This window comes from Metarhizium robertsii (genome assembly GCF_000187425.2).
Source record: "Metarhizium robertsii ARSEF 23 chromosome Unknown MAA_Scf_5, whole genome shotgun sequence".
In the NCBI taxonomy this organism is placed as follows: domain Eukaryota; kingdom Fungi; phylum Ascomycota; class Sordariomycetes; order Hypocreales; family Clavicipitaceae; genus Metarhizium; species Metarhizium robertsii.
In genome coordinates, this window is record NW_011942193.1 from 1,290,273 (window position 1) to 1,312,051 (window position 21,779).

Genomic DNA, 21,779 nt, shown 5'->3' on the forward strand with positions numbered 1-21,779 from the left:
CAGCCGATGGCCAGTGGCTCCCCAGTTGCCCAGGCCCTGCGAGCTTCAGCCGGATGTCTGGTGGAATGGAAAGGGAACCGACATGGTCCTCTGGACTTTTTCTTTCAATGTTTCTTTTCCCTTCTTTTCTTTCCCTTTATTTGGCATCAATTGATAGGTACGGAGTATTACTGTACGGAGCACATACCAAGTCTGTCCCTTATTTTTGGCCCTGCCAGTGAGTGCGTGGAGGGAGCTCCATGTCCAGTGTTCCGTTTTCCTCGCTGCCAACTTTAGAACCCACCTTTCAAATTTATATGCCGCCAAACGTCTGATTTCAGCCAACTCCGCCACCGCCTTCTTCCAAAACGGGGCTCCTACAAAAGACGTCACACCTTATCTTTATCACGTCCCATCCGTCCCCTACGGAACCTTCGAGTCTTGGATGTGGACGTGGTACGGAGTAGAAAGACAAACGAGATTCGGTCTCTTTGTTCTGTTTCTGTTTGTCGGACAACGCAACAATGGTCAGCAACAAGGACGTTGAGCCTGACGACGCTACCAACCCAAAGGCGTCACAAGCTCCTGTTCCTACGCCGGCCCAACATGAAACCGACGATTTTGGCCTGCCGATTCGACGCTATATAGCCCCGGCTAACGACGCGACACTGCCGAAGCCTGACGTGGGGGTCGACAATGTGATGACGACCTCGGAAACAGCAGACGAAGTGAATAATCAGACAAAGGATGCAGACTCGTCCACTCCTACGCCGGAACTGAAGGACCAAAAGTCATCAACCTCATCTGCAGGCTCCAAGGATAGCAACCGGGCAGCGGAGAGTGGTAGTGAGAGCGACGATGCTCCCTTCGTGGACGCTCGGAGTGCGATGCCTGCAACTTCATCTGTTGCGTCTACTCGCGAGCCTGCAGTTTTGACGTCGGGAGCACAAACCCAAACTGCGGAACCAGAAAAAGAAGTCAAAGAGAAGGATCATGCTTCAATGTCCACCCCTACTGTGAGCCCAGACGAAACCGCTGCACGCGGTGCGCAAACCCCAAAACCAGAATCCGAAAAGGCCGACCCCGTTGCCAATGGCACAAAGCCTCCCGTACCAGATGAGAAACAGGCCGAAGGAACTGCTGCTAGCTCGGAGCAAACTAATGAGAATCCCAAGATTTCGCATACCCGAGACGTCAGTGCTGTTAGCATTGGTAGCGGCCCTCAACCAGTCCTCTCAGAGTTCTCACATCAGCAACTTTCCACGCAGCATCAAGATGAAAAGGAAGAGGACGATGGTGGTTGGCAAACTATGCCAGCGTTCGCTCCGTACGATATTTATGACGACGACAATCGTTTGATTGCGCGAGAACACAATGAGGAGGAGGACGAGAAATATGGCTATAGTGGCCTTGGAGGCGCTGGAAAGGGATACACTCGTGTTATAATGGATGAGGATGCCGAGTCTGCTACTAGCTTGGACGACAATACGCAATATCTGTTCCAGGAATCAAAGAAAGGCACGGGTCTTGCGGATGACGAGGGCCGTGATGCTGTCGCTCAAATGCAAGCTACGAAAGACCTGTTGACCGAGGGCCAGAGAATAGCTTACGTTGGGGTGGTGCGCCTGGAGATTGCCAAGATGGTTAAGGAGGCTGAAGATTTGGAGGTCACCAAGAAAATAAAAAAGTTGGTCAATATGAGTGCCGAATCCGAAAAGATGTGGGGTCAAAAGATGATGATTCGCCTCTACTCTCACATGGATATCAGCGAAGCAGAACAGGTCATGATTGAGCAACTTGCCGAGCATGGTGTCATGCCCAAGGACTTGACGCCAGCACTGCATGCCAACTCCAGAGTCCACAACCCCATGGCCGAAGACCAGACATCAGTCGACAAGAGCACCGGATCAACTTCCGTGTCCCCTGGGCCCCCGACTCCCAACGATGAGAAGCCAGCTGAGATGCCGCCGCCGTACGAAAGCATCGACCATAGCGAAGTCCCGGACGCGCAGACACCCTCTCAACTTCCCACAACCGAAAAAATCGATATTGACCTACGTTGGACCGTTCTCTGCGATTTGTTTCTCATCTTGATTGCTGATTCAATATACGACGCCCGCTCTCGGGTGCTTCTGGAGCGTGTAGCTGACAGTCTGGAAATTTCCTGGATCGATATATGCAAATTTGAGAAGCGTGTCACCGATGCCTTGGAAATGCAACAAGCTGCTGAAAAGGAGAACTGGAACGAAGAGGAACACATGGAATCTCGGAGGAAACAAGCACAAAAGAGAAGATACATGATGATGGGCCTCGCAACCGTTGGAGGTGGGTTGGTTATTGGATTGTCAGCCGGGTTGCTTGCACCTGTCATTGGAGCTGGCCTTGCTGCTGGTTTCACTACCATTGGCGTCACCGGCACGAGTAGTTTTCTGGCCGGAGCAGGTGGAGCAGCCATTATTACTTCATCCGCTGCTGCTTCAGGCAGTGTAATTGGCGGCCGAGCTGCCAATCGACGAACAGGCGCGGTAAAGACGTTCGAGTACCGACCGCTGCACAACAACAAGCGAGTCAATCTCATTGTGACGGTATCTGGTTGGCTGACAGGAAAAGTGGACGACGTTCGCTTGCCCTTCAGTACTGTGGATTCTGTCATGGGAGACATCTATTCCGTGCTGTGGGAGCCGGAAATGCTGCGAAGCATGGGTGACACGATCAATATTTTAGCTACAGAGGTATGCATACAAATTGCTCATACTTGTCCATAGACGGGACAAACGTGCTAATTAATACTCCGCAGGCCCTCACCCAAGGTTTGCAGCAGATTCTGGGTAGCACCATTCTTATGAGTTTGATGGCCGCCTTGCAGCTCCCTATTGTTTTGACAAAGTTGTCATATCTAATCGACAACCCGTGGGCTGTCTCTCTTGATAGAGCCACGGCCGCGGGCCTGATTCTGGCCGACTCACTCATGGACCGGAGTCTGGGGACGCGGCCAATTACTCTTGTTGGATATTCTCTAGGCGCTAGAGTCATCTTCTCCTGCCTGCAGGAGCTCGCCAAACGCGGCGCGTACGGGCTGGTACAAAACATCTACCTCTTTGGCTCACCCATCGTTGTCAAGAAAGAAGAATTTGTCCGCGCAAGGACTGTTGTATCAGGACGTTTTGTAAACGGCTATAATCGTAACGACTGGATTCTTGGATACCTTTTCCGACTAACCAACGGCGGCATTCGTAGAATCGCCGGACTGGCTCCCGTTGAGGCGCCTTGGGTGGAGAACATAGATGTTACAGAAGAGGTGCCGGGCCACATGCAATATCGAACAGCGATGCCTACCCTCTTGATAAAATGTGGTTGGGTAGTAGAGAGCGAAGAGTTCACTGAAATAGAGGACCCTGATCCTGACAATCATGAGGAGCGACAACGAGAACTTATCAACGAAATCGAAGAAGCTCGGAAGGAGCTAGAAAGGGAAGGGAAGGCCAAGAAGAGTGGCCGATTTAGTCTCTTTGGACGACGCAAGAAGGCCGATCGCCAGGAGTGGGAAGTGTATGAAGAGTCAGCTGCCAAGGGGGGCAAGGAAGACGGTAATGGCGGGAAAGTAGAAGACAAGATTGGCAACAATCACGGTGTCCTCTTTGATGTTGATGCTATTCGCGCTGAGTTGGCAAAGGAATCCTATGGTGACGCCGACGTGGAGACGGCTCTTCAAGTCAAGGAGATTGAGTCGACTCTGCCGCCTATGAAACTTGACATTTGTCCTACTACACCGTCGCTTTCGTCCCCAATAGCAGATGGTCGAAGCTCCCTGCGGGAGACAAGGAGCGCTGACGTTCTCACTGTTGGGAGGATGGGCTTTGGAAGCCCTAATGGATCGCGGGACCTATCCCCATATCACACGAATATGCACGAGGAAGAAGTCCAAATGACGTTTGATACGTCATTTGACGACTCGGCACACACACATACGCAGGCTGCTCCATCAACCAACGGCGAGAGCAGCCTCACGCGTCCGGAAATGAAGAGTTCACAAACATTGCCGAATATGACGATTTCAGATCCATGGGCAGATCCAGAGGATGAAGACTTTGGCAAAGAAAAGGAGATTTCAATGACTTTTGCATAATACAAGGACAACGGCCAGAGAAGGGACCCAAAACCTTGCGAGGAGTTTTCTTTTTCGTGTTTCCGGCGATCTATTGACCCAGCGACAACTGATTGCTTGATCGCCCTGGCGTTGGCATGGATAGATGTAACCGTCCACAGTCGGTTCGCGTTTATATTCGAATTATTTGCTTCTTTCATTGTGAGCTTTCTTGTTACGGGTCTCAGGCCGCATGGATGAAACGGCATTTGTACACGGCGAGGTTACATAATTACTCTGGTGGCGGATACACTGATTGGATGGAAGGAACAGATAGGAGAAGGAGTAGGACACCGTTTTAATTCCTTGGAAGCATGAGTCGGATGAGACGAGAATGGGATGAAGGAGTTGATGATGGAAGAAGGCGTAGTTCCTAACATCTTTTCTTCTTTCACTGTATTATTTGAAGAGACGAATATATAAAGGCTGGCAACGTAATGTTTGAATCTCAAGACTTTTACCGATATGACGTGGACATATCCTGTACATGTGCTTGGGCATTATCGCAATATGTACTATATAGGTACTTCGGTATGTAAGTGAGATTTTGGTGGCTGGAGATTATTCTTGAAGGAACAAGGTCAGCTGACCGGCGCAAGGGGATGGATGGTCCTCGCTGCCATGTGCTCTGCATCACCAATTGGTTGACCACGTGATTACGGAATAGGATTGAACGGCGGGTTGGGGACGCAAAGGCCATGATTGTTTGAATGAATCAACAGTCTGCATTTGCATCCGGAGTCCAGGGTGGAGTAAGGAGTATGGGGGGATGAAGGAGCGATCCGATGGACGAGCAAGAGCCCCAGTCTCCAGAGTCCAGACCACTTCAAGCTTTCCCAAGCAGTGCCGGTGCGTTTTTCTACTCTACACGTCGCCTTTGGTTAATTTGTTTCCGCAGAAGACTGGCCGTCTCTGTTGTTTTGTTGTTGTCCCCTTCGTGTTTATGAACCAGCCTCGCGCAAAAGGCAAAGGCCACCGGCTGGACACAAACGCCGTCTTGTACTTTCCTGGGGTGGGTGGCTGGACAGTGGACTCATCCCTGTCAGCGACAGTGGAGACATGCTGCATGTGGTGTGTGGAGGTGATGGCGGGAGGCCATCACCAGTCTCATCTCTTTAGATGCGGAATGGCTCGCGGAGACTCGCTTACCTAGGAAAATTGTATGACAGAGGAGTCTCCACGAGCCAGTCCGCATCCAAAGAGATGGGACAGGCGAAGCACAGCCTGGCCATGCCATCCAACTCCAGCTGTCATCTTTTTTTAGAGCACCGAAAGTGGATGGATGGAGACAATGTTGGCCGGTGGATTACACGAGTACGGAGTACTACGCAGAGTCGCCGGGTGGTTGATGTTGTGCTTTGCAGGTGAGGAGCATCTCCTCGTCGCATTGATGGTTCTTGAGAATCCAACCACTGATTTTGAGACACAAAGACCCTAGATTTGCGAATGTTGGCTGCACGTACGGAGTAGTACTGTCACGGAGTACCATCGTGACTGGAATACTTGTATTCGCCTGCTGAGGCACTAGTTCCTTCAGCTCGACGGGATTTCTACCCTGGCGCCTGGTTGGCGTTGGCCAGAACTGGAATTGTGCATCAATACATCTGAGTCGTTTCTCGGTCTGGCCAACCAACTAGCCTCCTCACTCGGACCCCAGGGAGGCATGCTCTCTGATCTGAATTTGGTAACCCTCTTTGTGGACGGACGCAAGCCTCTCTTGCCGAGTACTCACAACGCAGCACAGCATGTGGCCCATCATGCCTTTCTACTCGGTGGAAAGCTTCGTGTTTGTCTCTTAGAAACCAGCCCAATGGAACGCCCAGTGAACCAGGGTGTCGATTGTCCCGTCTGGTCTTACGCCTTTACAAGCCGCCCACCCCTTGGGCCGCGTGCTTTTCAGTCTGTTCTTTCTTTTCCTTCAATTCCTACACTTCACAAGGTGCAGGGTGCGCTTCCTCAACCGAGCATTGCTGTGGATTTTGGTTCTTCTTGGTACTTTGCTCTGTTGTGGCGAACATCATTTGGACAAGTGTTGCTCAAGGAAAAAAGACGACGAGACACTTTATACATACATATATATGTATGTATGTACGATTAGCCCTCCAACATCAACCTTCACCACTGGCCACATAAGCGCCGAACCTGTCTGAACCTTGGGACTGGCCTGTAACGCACGGAGGGCAAATCAAAAGTTTTGAGTTTCGAGTGACGAAAGCGACTTTCATCGGCTGGGTTCGAAGAGTCGGGAACATGGACATTCTTGCACACAGTGGAGGATCTCAAGACGGAGGCAGCAAAGAAAGTGACCCCAGGAAGGATACGGAGGCTCCCTTCAACACTGCTACGCCTGTCACAACCCAAACATCGGCAAGTCAAAGCCCGTCAACGAGTTTAGAGGCTGGAGGAGCCCGCGGCACCGACCCGGAGATTTCGTTCACAGACCTCCTCTTGCAGCGGCCTGTCTCGTTGCGCACTTTGACCTCTCTTGATGGCAATGCCGAGAGCTTCTCCTTCTCATGGACCATGAACAACAACAGCGGCAACAATGTCGACATCAACTGGATCGCATGGGTTGCTAGACCTACCATGATCTCAAGTGAAGCTGACCAAGTTATCGTCGACAACATCATAATCAACCCCAAAATGTCTGCAGTGAACCGCGAACGCAATTTCTTATCCGACGACTGTAAGTTTTGCACCTCTGCCAAGCCAAAATTCAACCGATTTGTCTGTTGTTACATCTACATTATCTCTCTGCGCGTCTCATGACCACGAGCCATATTTGCACAGCGCTTCTCTCCCTCCCCCTCCCCCTTCCCCTGCCAACACGAAGAATGGGCAACTTAAAACATGCGCTGACAGGACACCTACAGCTAATGGCCAGAAGGGAGTCACCATTAATTATAGGCGTTGGTTAGATTCATTACAAAATGGCAAAGACACAGGCCAAAGACCGGAAGGCGCCGCATTGCCAGCGGGCAAACGCCTAGCTTCTGACACCGATTTCATGAGGCTCCAGATATCGTGGACTAAACGCAGCACCCGGGAGAGCAAGATATCAAACACTGGCGTTTTCTTTATTAAAAACCCAGCTGGGCTCGAATCGGAGCCTATTCGGCATGATAATGTGACCGGGTATGAGGAGACGGCGGGAACAAACGGAGGCGTGGCTACGAGCATGACGCACATCAGTAGCTTACCCACTTCCACCGACGCTCCAGACAAAAACGGCGGAGCAAAACCTACCGAGGATACAAATAGCAAGGGGCTACCGACCGGAGCTATTGCGGGCATAGTCATCGGTAGTGCCATAGCCGTGGTTCTCGTTGCCGGCCTCACATGGTTCTTCCTCCGCCGGCGCCGTAACCGTAACGAGCCTTCATTTGATCCCCAGTACAAGACAGCTCCATTCATGGAGAACAAGGCTCTATCTGCAACACAAGTCGTGGACTCTCATCGGTCTGGGCTTTCCGAAGATAGCGGACCTCAGGATTATACCACACACAACACCAACACCAGCCCGGTGGGCATTGCGTATGGTGGGCAAGACCAGCCATCACATGACTACACCGGCAGTTTCACCAACCTTCACGATACAGGTATATCCAACGGCCCTTTAAACTATCCAGGCCATAGTCCTGACCCTACCGCAATCGCTGCCATCCGCGGCGTGCGGGAACACCAACACGGCGCGGATACAGACTCGGGCAGAGAGGACCCGACATATCCTCACATCACGCTACCCATACCCTCCCGAATTCGTCACCTCGTGGAACCACATCACACAGACAACGATGTCCGCCGCCTCCTTGCCGAAGAAGATCATCTTGATGAAGAGATTGCCCGTGGGTCCTAGAACTACCTTCGGCGGTATCTATAAAATGCTCGAGTTCGACTTGATTCGGTACTGTTTTGTTTCTTTGCAAATTACAATGAAAGCCATACATAGCGGAGAAATACCACTTTCCACTACATGGACATCACGGGATGAGATGTTATGGTTGCCTTCAATAGGCACCTTTTCATTTTGTAAGCCATGCAAGGTGGATTCGTCGGGAGTTGAGGTTGGGTGTGCGATATGAATTAAAACGAAACGAAATGAAATGTGTTTGAGGAAATTTTCGGCCTGAGCGTAGTCATTGCAAATGATACCACTCGTTAGGGATACATATGTAGTGCAACTTACTGGTGGGCTTTTACCCTTTATAAGTGTTGTCTGGGGAAGTGATGCGTTGGACTGGGCGGGAAATGCATACGGAAATGGTGTTTTGGGCCTTTTGCCATGCCACTATGCGCTCCAGAAGAATCGAGGGGGGATACTCGGGCTTGGCAGAGGCTTTGGCCTTGCAATGTGAGCGGATCCAAGGAATCCACGACGCTGTGTATCGTGGCAGTGGGTGCGGTGGCATTGGAAGAGATGTGAACGATCCATGATGGGGATTCCACCCTTCTGATCCGGTTCCTTCTCGGGCCTTTCTTAAACGTTATATTGAGATTACCGTATAACCGTAATGCGTAGCATGAACAAGTCCTGCATTCCAGCCACTACAAAGAACACCACGCACCAAGAAGCGGCGCTGCAATTTCATCCATTCCTATAATACACCTCATCCAGCCAGTTGGACACACCGGCTCTCAAACTAGTCACATCTAGGCAATGCAACAAGCCGCCCCCTTCTTCCCTCTAAGTCCGCCTCACATCGAATTTACCACGCACACTCTGTACTCGCCTCTTCCTACGCACCTTAGTTACGCGAAAACCACCGTCCGGCCAGATTTGTCGCAATGCTGCCGGCCAAATTCGTGGTGCCCAACGCGCTGCCGGCCAAATTAGAAGCCTGGCTGAACTTGTCGCATCTCGAAAAGGCAAGAGTGTTCATAATTGTCAAAACAAGGGCGATGACTATAATTATGTGTCAGCCATGATACTATTCTCCCTCGTCTCCCTCCATGTGTCGACCAAAGAGGTGGAAAAAAAAAAAAAAAAAAAACTAGAAAAGAAAGAAGCGGGCGAAGAATAACGGGACAGCACTTACTAACAAGGGGCAGCCACAAAAACTGCAACCTCACAATGGCCAAGACGGCCAGCAGAATCCACAGCAGGGGCTGCACGTACAGCGACAGCCAGAAGAACCTGCTGTCCGTGGCGTTGACAACCTTTGTGCCGGGCTCGCTCGACTCAAAGACCCATTTGGACTCGCCGGTCTGGGGGTCGACTTCGTTCCACCACCGGAGGCCGACGAGGCGCCGGCCGGCGATGTTCTTGAGGTAGTAGAAGTCTGCGGCGAGGAGGAGGATGGTGATGATGAAGATCATGATCCTGACGAGTTTGAAGCGTCAGCCTGTCCATGTCCCTGTCGCAGACAAGAAGCTGCGGGGGGGAGGAGGGGTTGATTTTAGGACGTACATGCTGGCCGTGACCCAGAGACCAAAGAAGTATACCAGCACGCTCGCTGCAATTCGTTAGCCTGCATGATAATCTGTCGTCATGGAGCGAACCGAGGACCCGACGTACATATTCGAAAGGCTAGGAAGGTTAGCAGTGTTATGGGGTGCGAACTCAACCGCCAGCTGAGCGTTCCTGGTAACGGCTGCTGCTGCTGCTGCTGCCGCTCCACATCCATGGTGCCGGTATTACAATCGATAGCGGATGATGGTAGGTGTAGAGTGTAGAGGGGGAGAGGTTGCGCTTGGGATGCGCAAGAGGTGTTGGCTGCTCACGGGAGCGTACGATGCGAGCCGATGGCTTCGGTGGAGGTGGCAATGTGGCGATGAGAGAGGAGGCCTGGTATACGGTGTGTACGGCTTGGTGGTGGTGAGTAGTCGTGTTGGTTACGACCGCATGCCTGGAGCTTGCGTACGAAGTCGTGGTGTTGACAGGCGACATGTGGCATTTGCCTTGTGAGCCAGCCAGGCACACGTTAGACGTCCCAATCTTACAGGCTGGACCCACGCCAGCTTTGGACGACGGGTGCCAGGGGCTCTGGGCTGTCCACCCCAGGAGATGAGTTGATCCGGCCCGCAGACCCAAAAAGGTACAAGCTTCATGTACCGAGTACCCGGTACTGTACCTTCTTCAATTGATCGGCAAGCAAAACATCTTGATGATCTGGGCTCTGGATGACGGCAACAACACCGTTTTCTCACATACACTTCCGACTGTGCTGGCTACCCCCGCGAAATGTGAAACCGGGCCCTAGAAATAATTTACGCCATACTGAAATGCAAGATAGAGCTTTAGTTCCCATGCTATCTACTGTTGCATCAACGCCTGCTCACTTACATCAAGTAACCGCCGGCTATTAAGACTCAACCGTCTCATCATCATGGCCGCCGCGGCAGCGAGGTCCACGGCCATCCTCCGCCGGTCTCTTCTTTACGGTCAGCCCGCCTACCATCTACCAGACTCATCGTCGCCGTCGCCTGGAACTAAATTCTCATAGTCCCCGCGTCATCGCAAAAGATGCTCACCAAGTCCCTGGGCCTCATCTCGGACAACGTAACCTACGACCTAGAGGACTCGGTCACACCGTCTCTCAAACCACAGGCCCGCCAACAGCTCAAGGCGCACATTTCATCACTGAAATCCCGCCCTCGGTCCATCTCCGAGCTCGCAGTCCGCGTCAACGCCGTCTCCACCGCCTTCGCCCTCGACGACCTGACGGCCCTCTCTGCCGCGCCGCTCGTCGATGCCATTGTCGTGCCTAAAGTTGAGTCGGCCGCCGACCTGACGTTTGTCTCCGACGTCCTGCGCCATGTCGCCCCGGAGAGACACGCCGTCGACTCGAGCAATCCCATCAAGATTATCGCCCTGATCGAGTCGGCCCGCGCCGTCATGGACCTCGCCAGCATCTGCCGCGCCTCCCCCTACCTGAGCGGCCTGATATTCGCGGCCGAGGATTTCGCCCTCGACCTGTCCATTACGAGGACGCCGTCTCTGACGGAGTTTCTGTATGCGCGTTCCGCAATCGTCACTGCCGCCAGGGCCGCTGCCTTGCCCAGCGCCATCGACCTGGTGTGTACGTCGTACCGCGGCGAGGAGGGCATCGGGAGACTTGCGGAGGAATGCGCGGGCGGCAAGTCGATGGGGTTCAACGGCAAGCAGTGCATACACCCCGACCAGTTGGAAACTGTGCAGAGGCTGTTTGCCCCGAGCCCGGATGAGGTACACTGGGCGATGCGGGTGGTCATCGCCGACGAGAAGGCCGCAGCGCAGGGGAGAGGAGCCTGGACTTTGGATGGCAAGATGATTGATGCTCCGGTCGTTGGAAAGGCTCGAGCCGTCGTTGCCAAAGCCAAGCAGTGCGGATTCGACGTTGCTGGTCTGAGGAGCAAGTGGAATAGCCAGGAACCCGAATGAATAAAACCAACGCACCCAAGTACAGTAGACGAAATCCAACGCAACGGATCATTCGTATTTTTTGCTCTCAACGGTACGTCGGAGCGCAGAGGAAGCGTAACGTGGCTGTGGCCAGTGAATCGTCTTAATCGAGGGGTAGCCAGAACAGCAAAATCCTGCAACCGCATCTCATGATACCATTACATTGCGATATGTAGAAGCCCAGCGCCATGTCGACAGCGTAGCTTCCCTCCCAGACAGAAGATAAAGATCGTACAAATGGGTATCGATCGGCAGCTAACTTGGTGGTTTGCATTATTGATTCGACCGTAGCTCTGGGACCATTGGCACGCATTAAGTTGCTTGGACATAATAAATCTACATTGTACCTCAACGTTGTTCAACTACCGTACTACGAGTGGCAAGACTACTCAATTCAATACAAAATAGACGCTTGAGATAGAATCTTGTTGAAGAAAACCGTTTTTTTATTTCATTTGCTATCCGCTAAAGGTACCTTACTGGGAGGCCTGACGAGAGTTGATGCAAAATATGTGGAAACCAGAACAGTCGTGTGTCCACCTATTGAAAGAGATAAAGCCCGTCCAAGTGAAGACTATTATAGTCCGGCATCGCGACTATACTTTGTATCATGGCCCTCTGATGGTCTCAGCACTCTGGAAAGGCTGTGGCCTGGCCACTTATTCAAAAATAGACTCAACCTCGGGGACAGCGTGAGAATGCCGCTATTGGAGTCACCTAGCAGCAAGGCTGTGCATTATCGTATTTGTGTTACATTAAACCACCAAATGGAGCCATTCAGTGGCTGAGCTGATGGTTTCACGTCCTGCCGTGAATTAGGAGGCGCCTGTCAAGCTGCACGCGGTTCGATAGATGTAGAAAAGAGCTATGGACACCAGAGCCATCTGGCAATTTTCAGGAGCGCAGCGCTAGAACTGAAATTGTTTGAAGATGCGACCTGCCAGGTCGAGTCATCTTATAATATTCTCCAGGATGTTATACTCGCAGGAGAAAGCGTTTCAGAATATGAGAATGTGGAGTAATCTGCGCAACATGTGCATTAGAACAGCTTAAATGTTGAGCCATACAGTGACTCATGTATTGGAACAAGTCCCGGGGCGTCGATGGTCTGCCTTGACGGACCAAATTTGGCTTGTTGCAGAATGTCAAAGTCCCTTCCACTCTCAACGGCTGGGTGTTTGTTCAATTTTCTATCTTGTATACTGTCCAGGAAGCGTAAATCTTCGGTGCTTCGAACAGTATGCAAATCCTGGTCAAAATGTCGGGCGCGCTTATTGTGAAGACCAATGTTGGGGTTCCACGAGCAGGTTGATTCATCATTTTGCAAAAGCCCCATTTCGTTCGGCACGCGCCGTCGTTTTAGACCGAACGTATCAAAGGCTCTATCTCGGGAACATTCGCCATCAGAATCATGAGACAACATTCCCCGGTCTAGTACGGTCTCAGAGCTCCCAAATCCATGAAACTCAGGCGTTTGCCCCATTAGGAACTGCGTCTTTGTTCTGGAGTCGGGGTTACAACAGATCTGCCCGCGTGTTGGCCCGATGCTTGGGAAAACACTCTCCGCCCAGCTCATTGGGCTGACCGAGATTGTCCGAAATAGCGGTGCAAAGTCGTTTCCGCCGCCCCATTGGCTATCCTGGTATGCAAGGTGTCGCGAAGAGCGGTGATCTAGGTCGACACTGCCTCGGGTGACTGGAGGCTGGTATAGTATTGGGGACCGTACTCCTGAATTTTGATGTACCGTAACGTCACTGGTTGGATCCCGTGGTGGGAGTTGGAATTGACAGCTGACTGGTTCATCCGCTATGAAGCCGTCGCAAGGAGACATACCATGCTTATATTGTGCGGTATCGTCCTTGTAAGGCTGGCGAAGAGTATGGCGGCCAACTTCCGAAGTGTGCCATTGCGGGATATATGCATCGTCGAAAATACTAGGCCGTAGTATCCCATGATTATCCTGGTCTGCGACATGTTGCAGAGAGACGTGCCGCAACTCAAGTTGTTCTGGTGCATTCATTGACGGTGAGTGATAGAACTTGTGTTGCCGATCATTGGTGGCTCGTATAATTGGCCTAGGCTGATTCTTCTGCCAAACGAAATCGTCTGAATCTTGAGTGATTTGATTGTCTAACGTCAGAGGCACTGTTCCGATTAAGCTTGTTGCAGATTCCATATGAACCTCCTTTTTTCCCTTGGGAACTTCACCTATGTTAGACATCCCGGGGAACTGCTCTGGTGCACTAGGGAAGTCTTTGGGATTCACTTTAGAGCAATCATCAGCATTTTGCTGATTTGCTCTCTCCATCGGCGATAATGCATCCGATTCCGGGAGTATATTAGATCTTCTACTAGTGCTATCAATATCTGCGGCGCTAAATGTACTCAATTTGGTCTTTGAGAGACTCAAGTCAAAATTGTGAAACGCGAGGTCTGCCACTGGAAGAAATCGAAATAAGTCGGCTTTATGTTCCTTAAAAAAAAAAACTTAACCAGGGACTTGGACATACAAGTAGTGTTATTCAAAGGTCTCTCCTCGGACAGTAAGCCTTCTACAACATGAGGTCTTATCTGTCTACGGTTAGAAGGTAACGCAGGATTCTTTGAAGCCAACTTACGGTCACATTCTCTTTCTTTACCACATCAGATGTGAAGTTCTTCATTATTTCCTTTCCAGAACGTAGTCTGCGTTTCCGACACATTCCGTGATTATCTTGGGGACGGGCTGGTCTATCCGTACCATTTTGGTCCTCCATCATCGGGTGCTTTGTGTCGTATCTGTCTTCTCGAGTCTTGCGGCGTGGTTGACGATGAAACTTTTCACACAAATGATGGTTCTTGGGTCTGGGGGGAGGACTGAAGCAATGCCTCGAGTCCTCGGATCTAAAGCTTCCCCCTGTCCGTAAAAACTCATGTTCTGGCCCCCCAAGCATATGTCTATTAACTGAATCCGTGTTGTCCTGCAGGGAAGGGCTGACGGGTATAAACAGTCCCGAGCTGCACACTGGTGTATGAGTCTTTTGAAAAATCTTGTCAGGTTCATCAGCGGATTGGAAATAGGAAGTTTGTCGTGACCTAGATATATCCCTTGATGTGCCTGCGGGATCATCCTTCTGAGGGCTATTGCTTGAACATTTCGATCGAACACTTTCCAACCATGTCTCCACAAGGGTAGGTCTCGGGCTCGAAAATCGGACTCTTTCTTGACTGTTGGGAGGATAGGAATCGTTGTTGTCATTTGGAGCCTTGTCATCAACACGATCTGTTGAATCTAGGTAAAGGTGATTCAACATGCTGGAGTCCGATCCGTCAACTCGTTTGCAGTGGCTCTGGACTAGCAACTCGAACCTTACCTACGCATCGGCAGAGGGAGAGTGAGGGGGGAAGAAGGACATTGCCCAAGGTTTCTACATTTTTAGCAGTGAGTTGCAGCTTGTCTTTGATGTTCCGGATACTGAGGCAACTGCCGACTTGGGAAGGGGAAAAAGGTGCTACCAGTTGGCCGTTGGGCAGACTTTTGTGCTTGCTTACGATTCCCATCAGGAGGTGTCGCCTTCTTTCCTTACCTACTCTAACACGTGTTCCTCAAGCTTACGACAACAGAGGGAAGGAACGAACAGACGAGCAGACATGTCCAATTCAACAAATCTCCGTCAGCTCTCTCAGAAGTGAATACCTGCGAGCTTTCAAAAAGCAGCCCCGATGTGATGGCCACCATCCACAAGCTCAGGGGAGGCCGATTGATGCCGTTGCGATACCCAATATGCCAGCGCAGTGCCGCCTTTGACAAAGCATGTCAAAACGCGGCCATTGGGCGAGATTGTGGACGGATTTGCCGCTACAAGGCGGCAACATAATTTTGTCGCGTTTTCTACCTTGGACATGATCGTATAGCCAAGACACTCCATCCCCGGATTTGCTTCATGATCCCTGGACGTGTATTGCACGTTTTTGCACAGCACCAGAGAACGGCATGACGCTGTTGACGGCGTCGGAGCACGGCGTCAGGGACCTGGAGTCAAAACGTCAAAAGTTATGCTCGCTTGGAACAAACCTGATTTGTCTCGAGTTTGGCCAAGACACTCACTCCATGTACATATGTACTCGGTAGGGCAGCATCCCAGACCACACTAATGCAAATCAAAGGCCCACAATCCGGTATTACTGGTAGACTGATGGTGTAACACAAGAGCTCAGACCCTTGCTTTTTGTTGCTGAACCAGGCCGCCTCAGGCTGTTGTAGCAGAGTATTTTTGGAATACCGTCGATTAGATCGCGCATGAGACGCTGAGCACATGACCAACCATAGATTTGATACCTACAGTCGCACCTCCATGCACGGAGTGATGTGTTTTGACACCATGAGGGTGGGAGAGTGGTGAATTGCTCAGAATCTCCTTTGTTTCTCCCTTTGGATCGCTTTTCCATCTAGGTAATTGGGCCGACAGGGACAATCAATGCCCATGGCCCCGTGGGCTATCGAGCTGGTATGCGGAGCGGTCTGGAGTAACGTAAGTAAACGAGTAAACGAGCCATGACGACGTGACTCGCGAGACTCCTCAACTCCGCCATAGCTTGCGGTGAATTATCGCACTGCCGCACTGTTTATGAGGAGTCTTCTCGTGTATGCGTCGTCTGGGATAAACCCTTATTATATGTATGTACACACATACAATGCCAATAAATCAGGCCAGGCCAGGCCACGGGGTACTCCGTAGGTGGGCCCGTGAAGGTGGGCTTTCTGCCTCGGGGACATGAACAGAGTCAATCAATCAGATAGTAGGTCAACTGGTCTGCTGCCGTCCTAAGGCCGGATGTGCTCAAGAAAGTACTACCGAGTGAAGTCCAGCGCGACAAGACCGCTCAGGAAGCGCGAGACGCGCATTCCACGTGTGACCAGGCAATTTCTCCCCTGACTTCGGTGAGATTCGGGCGTCTCCTCCGTTAGTCAATTGAGCTTTTTGGTGGTGGCTTGCTCCATGTGGGAATTGACACGCGTCGACAGTGGGATGCTGCAGGGTGCTCACTGCTCAGATGCATCCCCTCCCCTTGCATTTGGTGCCTCAGCAGGCATAGGAAACAGCACCGAGTATTATGGCAAGTATGTAGTCTGGTCCAGCCTTCCATATCTTGGTTCCTCCGGGGTTTGAGGCGAAGGATCATTCTACTCTCATCCATTGACAAATCCACAACCATGTGCCCCTGTGCAAGAGTCATCGTGGCGATTCCTAAAGTGACATCAAATGCCAGGAAGCTCAAACATGCCAGCCATACTGGTGGTCTCTCCAGATCTTGGTCGGCAACGGGCACTCATTCCAGCACTCTATATTTGTCCAAAGGATGTGTGTGGACTGACTCCTGCCTGTACAAGAGTATCACCAACCCTTGCCGGCCAGAAGGGGCCCTGGTGTGTTGATTCTGGTTGGTTGCTGATGGCATTATTCAACCTGCTTGGTGGGCGAAGCACCTATTATTGCTTGCCCTGACCCGAGCAGGGAGCCTCCTCCACTTGTTTAGAGTCAGTTGCTGCGACCACGTTAACGTGTCAAAATTTCATTCTAGTTGTTCTCGCTGTTTGCTTACTGTATATAGAAGCCTCCATCTCTTCTGAGAAACAATATTAGTTGTTCGCGTAATTCCGTTCAGCCTTTGGTCTTGTCCCCAAACGAAGTCTACACTGGCCGGCACTGATTTTGTCTTTAACTGGTTGGCTTTGATTGCCCTCGCCTTGTCATATGAATGCCAGCCGTTGATTAGACAAGCCATCCCACCTTGCTGCCGCTGTTTCACGAACAGGCCAAGCCGCACCATTCCGCCGCCGCCCACGTGTGTGTGTGCTCAACTTGAAGAGCCCAAACTTGAGAGCTTGAGTCGCCTTGGACCCCGCGTTGGCCCGAACCTTGCTCCCCAGCGGTACAAGTCAAGTCAGCAACGAGTAAAGTACACCACTGTAGTAGTAAGTTCCAGTCGACAACAGAGCGTGTCGAGCCGGCGCATTGCTCCACTGCTAGCAAGTCTAACCTTCGGCCACTGCCTAGAGGTTTCAGCATCCATAATCTGCCCCGGAAAGCAACCAGCTGTCTTGTTCTAGAAAGGCCGGCGGAAGTTGACGTTGCAAAAAAGGCTCGTTTCTCAACTCGCCCCGTTGTGGGAACTTCCATCCAGTCAAAAACCCTTGAGGCTGGCCTTAGCGCAATAGATTGTCCCGCTTCATTCGGCGGCGATCCCCAAGACTGGTGAGATCAGCAGAACCCAGCATCAAACTTTCTGAACACATTGTCCTTTGCTCTGCAAGTCATCGCAATCCGGCATTGTGCTTACTGTGCACTAAAGAAGTGGACCGTCACCAACTGTGGCCTGGAGAATAGACTCCATGTCCCAGGAGCGAAGCAACATTGAACGGCGCTTGGCTTGGCTTTCTTGTTGTACACGGATCGGCCAGGCAACTTCGCTGCCACATCCATAAACTCATCTTCCGTTCGAAATCTACCCCATTTCGCCCTCAAGCTCGAGGTACACTGAAGTAGGTTCAAACTGCCCTGTTACTCCCCGCGACACCTAGCGCAGTATTTCGGATGCTAGACCCTGTCCACGCCATGGCAAACGCCTCCTATTAGCCATGGCAGCTGGCAGGCGGGGGAGGCAGCCAACTTGGTTCATAGCTCAGGCGCTGGTACGGAGCACATTGTGTGAATGTGGTCTGTAGGGGTCCATATCTCCGACTAGTAGTTGTCGCATGTTCTTCCATCTTGCAAACGGGCGGACAACGCACCTTACCCAGAGAAAACACGTACCCTTCCTCCCCTACCTTTGGCTTCGCATCGCCCCCAAGCCTCTTCCAATATCAATCCCTACATCTGCGGCTGTGCGTTTTGCGTCTCTTCTGGATCAGTCATACCACCGCCATTCGCAATCTCTGATCCCATCGTCTGACTTTGTCACATAGGACTGAGACGAGAAATAAGCAGCAACATACTAGCCATGTCGAAGCTCTTCATAGGGTGAGCACTGATCACTCATCACAATTCCCCTCTCCGTCATGAACCGTCCCCACAGCGCCGTGTCGCTGGCGCAAGCAGCCACGAACTGACAATGTAAAAAGCGGCCTAGCATGGCATACTGAAGAGGCCACTCTTCGTCAGAAGTTCGAAGAGTTTGGCGCTGTTGAAGAAGCGGTATGTTTGGTTAATTTCCTTTGTTGTCTTCAGACTCTTTGACACGTGTGTATGTGAATCGTTATCGCTGTTCCCACCGCTCAATAACATCCCCTTTTATTCAAAGTGCGTGAATATGACCTTCTAATATGGAGTTTGCTCTGCGCGAAGGTGGTGGTCAAGGATCGAGATACTGGTCGCAGCCGCGGCTTTGGCTTTGTGCGCTACACCCAAGAGAATGATGCCCAGAACGCTATAGCTGCAATGAACAACGTCGAGTACGAGCCCCTTTCGCTTCTTTGATATCACGGACCGAGTGCTTGATTGGTCGCGTGGATTGGGCTTGTTTCTAATATTGCTTTAGATTTGACGGTCGAACGATTCGTGTGGACAAAGCATCCGACAATAGCCCTCGCGGAGGGTATGGAGGTGGTCGAGGAGGAGGCTCGGGATTTGGAGGACGGGGAGGTTATGCAGCGCCAATGCCTTATGGTCTTCCGCAGCAGTCCCCTGGTTATCCAGTCGTCGCTCCTCAGATGTACGCGCCAGTAGCATATGGCCGACCTTACCCTCAACACCCGGGATATGGCATGCCTCCCCAGGGTAAGTCGACCCAATCTTCCGACCAGATTATTCATGCTCCTGCGGCGAATACGCTGACGATGAGTGCAGGATACGGCGTTCCGCAATATGGATATGCAGACCTTTCTCAGCAGCAACAGGCTCCCATGCCTCAACACCAGCCTCCTCCTCAACCACCCCCTCAAGGTGGAAGAGGATACTAATGTTGGTGTCTGGACAAAGCGCGTATGATCCCATGTTGCTGGCATAAGAGTTCGCCTAGGAAGGGCTAAATAGTGTTTCGTACCTTCGACTTTCTCTCAACATGCGATCTTCACGAGGAGTTTTGGGTGTGGTGTAACGGCAAGGGTAAAGGACGAGGGCTTGGAGAAACCCGGCAAACCCCCCCTCAAATGTCCCGATATCTGGACTGGCCGGCCATCCAGACATTATTTTGGTTAGCTTTCTGTACATTGGCGCCAGCTCAATTAGAGCTGCAAGTTCACTTCGTTACCGTTTAGTGCATCTCTTCGTCTTATTTGCGTAGGGACAGTGTCCCTCTCCTGCTTATACTTTGCGCATCCGAAGGGGGTTGAATATGTGCACTGAGAAAGAAACGACGGCACTGCGATAATGGTCTATAACTACCTGCCAAATGCGACATAAACAGAAGTGACGGCCAACAAATTCGATAGCGACGATGATAAACAAACGATGCTGAGGTACAGGTTGCATCTATTGGGCTGAGGGGAAGGAAGAACATTTGAGCGGGAAGGGCTAGTCTTCAGTACCTGGTCGAAGAAATTGAAAGGCTAGGGTTAAAAGAGGTGTTCCTCGCTCCGTGGGGTTGTTTGTAAAAATCATGCCATGTCTAAATGTATGCGTCTATCCCAAGTCAGCAGGCCCCTTGTACCCTTATTGCCGAGAGAAAAGAAAAAAAGGTCCTGAGGTAAGTTCCGATTCGTTCGGGTCTAGGATGAAGTCCCATTGACTGAGTGCTCGAGTGCTCGAACGCGTTGTGCCAAGTCGCTGACATGATAATCTTCGCTATCCGGGGACAATTCATTGAGGGCAGTGTCGAGTCCGTAAAGGTAGTCTCTGTTCAGACCGCTTGGTCCTTTGCTGTTGAGAATATGCTGTGCCAGCTTCTGGGGATCTTGGGGGCCGACAAATTGCTCATTATCGGGAGTGCCAATGTACACCAGAGTCTCCATGGGCGTGGACCCGTCGGCGGGATAAAAAGGTGTATAGTGGATGGAGTAGCCGTTGATCTCTCTAATATCCAGGTATTCCTTGACTTCAGACACCTTTTCCGGCACGATACGATATGCGACGCCCCAGACTTTTTCTGGCGCAGAATCATGGTGGTCCGTCAACTTCTCCCAGTAGGAGCGCTCGATTAGAGTGACAACTCGACCGGGTGCCTCTGGCGTACCACGGTGGTCCTCGCTAAGAACAAGCCAAAAGGTTAAAATCAAACAGTCGTCGCCATGATGTAGGACAAGGCAAAGTGTGAAACCAACCTTGCCTGGTGGAGGAGGATATATGTATATGTAAGCAGAGACTCAAAGGCGGGGGTGACTTGGATAGCGAGAGAGAGTGTTTCTTCGAACATACCTGCCAGAATCTCCTGACATAACCATTGACCCAGCCCGGAACCTTTCTATCTAATGTCACACAAAGAAGATACGGTTAGTCGACATTGGTGCAGATGCACGGGGTTGTTATGGGGGGGGGCACGGCATGTACATACCAAAATGTGGCGGTGGTTTCCATATGAGACTCCTGCAATCAATTGATAGCCGGCGCAATTAGCTGCAGGGAGCAGACGAAGCAGATAGGACTGAAGGGGCTTTACCCGTAGCCGTAGAGCCAAAACTCGGATGCAGCGTCGTCATTTGTCGTGTTGGCCGTGGCTGGCATGGTGCCTTTGCTACAGCCAGAGAAGATTGGATAAACTAGATGTCAAAGTACTACAGCACTTGAGAGTTGATGAAGCGCTGGTGGTTGGTTGTCTTTGCAGGGGACCAGGCCAGCTTGCAGTACAAAGCCGACCGCGTGGGCCGTGGCAGATCTGTTAGTTAGGGCGTTTCGGCACCACCAAACACGATGTCGAGTGGGGCAGCACTTCGATACTCGGTAGGAAGGGGAAGGCACGACCAACATCGTCCACGTCGCCAATATCAGCACCACCACAACAGTCATGATCTAGATGGTGGAATTATGATGATTGATCCATACATCGACGGTCCTGCGCGCAAACTGGTAGGGCAGCATGAGAAAAGGGAGGAAGCGGCATTGTTGTCTGCTGTCTGCCGCGCTCAACTGATGCCTTGATTACCTAGAAGCTGGGCAAACACAAAACCGTTTATTGATTCAACTCAATTGGTGAACCGACCCGTCGACACGTGCTGGGCATTCTGGGGCCACATGTACCGTGGTGGTGCTGTGTGAGACCTCGACATGGTGTCCTGGCAGCTGGCAAGGTATCCCAATGCCGTATTCCCGTCTGGTCCAAGAGTACTAGGTCCTACTGTAGGTACTAGTACTTATGGTACTA

The 21,779-nt window shown here is 51.4% G+C and overlaps 7 protein-coding genes across 7 annotated transcripts; 4 read left to right on the forward strand and 3 right to left on the reverse strand.

The window, feature by feature from the left end:
- Positions 1–503: 503 nt before the first annotated feature.
- MAA_04265 (DUF726 domain protein) lies at positions 504–4,105 on the forward strand (the record flags this gene model as incomplete). The annotated part of the gene is made up of 2 exons (XM_007822263.1): positions 504–2,711; positions 2,777–4,105. 2 exons carry the CDS (start codon positions 504–506, stop codon positions 4,103–4,105), a joined length of 3,537 nt encoding a protein of 1,178 aa, XP_007820454.1.
- A 2,268-nt stretch (positions 4,106–6,373) lies between these two features.
- On the forward strand, positions 6,374–7,979 carry MAA_04264 (uncharacterized protein; the record flags this gene model as incomplete). Its single annotated transcript, XM_007822262.1, has 2 exons — positions 6,374–6,809; positions 6,997–7,979. 2 exons carry the CDS (start codon positions 6,374–6,376, stop codon positions 7,977–7,979), a joined length of 1,419 nt encoding a protein of 472 aa, XP_007820453.1.
- Positions 7,980–8,868: 889 nt separating this feature from the next.
- Positions 8,869–9,747, reverse strand: MAA_04263 (uncharacterized protein; the record flags this gene model as incomplete). The annotated part of the gene is made up of 4 exons (XM_007822261.1): positions 8,869–9,026; positions 9,160–9,443; positions 9,531–9,576; positions 9,639–9,747. 4 exons carry the CDS (start codon positions 9,745–9,747, stop codon positions 8,869–8,871), a joined length of 597 nt encoding a protein of 198 aa, XP_007820452.1.
- A 702-nt stretch (positions 9,748–10,449) lies between these two features.
- MAA_04262 (Pyruvate/Phosphoenolpyruvate kinase) lies at positions 10,450–11,483 on the forward strand (the record flags this gene model as incomplete). The annotated part of the gene is made up of 2 exons (XM_007822260.2): positions 10,450–10,504; positions 10,567–11,483. The coding sequence occupies 2 exons, from the start codon at positions 10,450–10,452 to the stop codon at positions 11,481–11,483; spliced, it is 972 nt and encodes a 323-aa protein (XP_007820451.2).
- Positions 11,484–12,543: 1,060 nt separating this feature from the next.
- MAA_11215 (uncharacterized protein) lies at positions 12,544–14,167 on the reverse strand (the record flags this gene model as incomplete). Its single annotated transcript, XM_011413195.1, has 4 exons — positions 12,544–13,199; positions 13,338–13,943; positions 14,015–14,075; positions 14,123–14,167. 4 exons carry the CDS (start codon positions 14,165–14,167, stop codon positions 12,544–12,546), a joined length of 1,368 nt encoding a protein of 455 aa, XP_011411497.1.
- Positions 14,168–18,485: 4,318 nt separating this feature from the next.
- MAA_11216 (O-methyltransferase, family 3) lies at positions 18,486–19,443 on the forward strand (the record flags this gene model as incomplete). The annotated part of the gene is made up of 5 exons (XM_011413196.1): positions 18,486–18,505; positions 18,607–18,679; positions 18,830–18,936; positions 19,023–19,261; positions 19,331–19,443. 5 exons carry the CDS (start codon positions 18,486–18,488, stop codon positions 19,441–19,443), a joined length of 552 nt encoding a protein of 183 aa, XP_011411498.1.
- Positions 19,444–20,190: 747 nt separating this feature from the next.
- Positions 20,191–20,862, reverse strand: MAA_04261 (ChaC-like protein; the record flags this gene model as incomplete). Its single annotated transcript, XM_007822259.2, has 2 exons — positions 20,191–20,668; positions 20,837–20,862. 2 exons carry the CDS (start codon positions 20,860–20,862, stop codon positions 20,191–20,193), a joined length of 504 nt encoding a protein of 167 aa, XP_007820450.2.
- Positions 20,863–21,779: the final 917 nt, after the last annotated feature.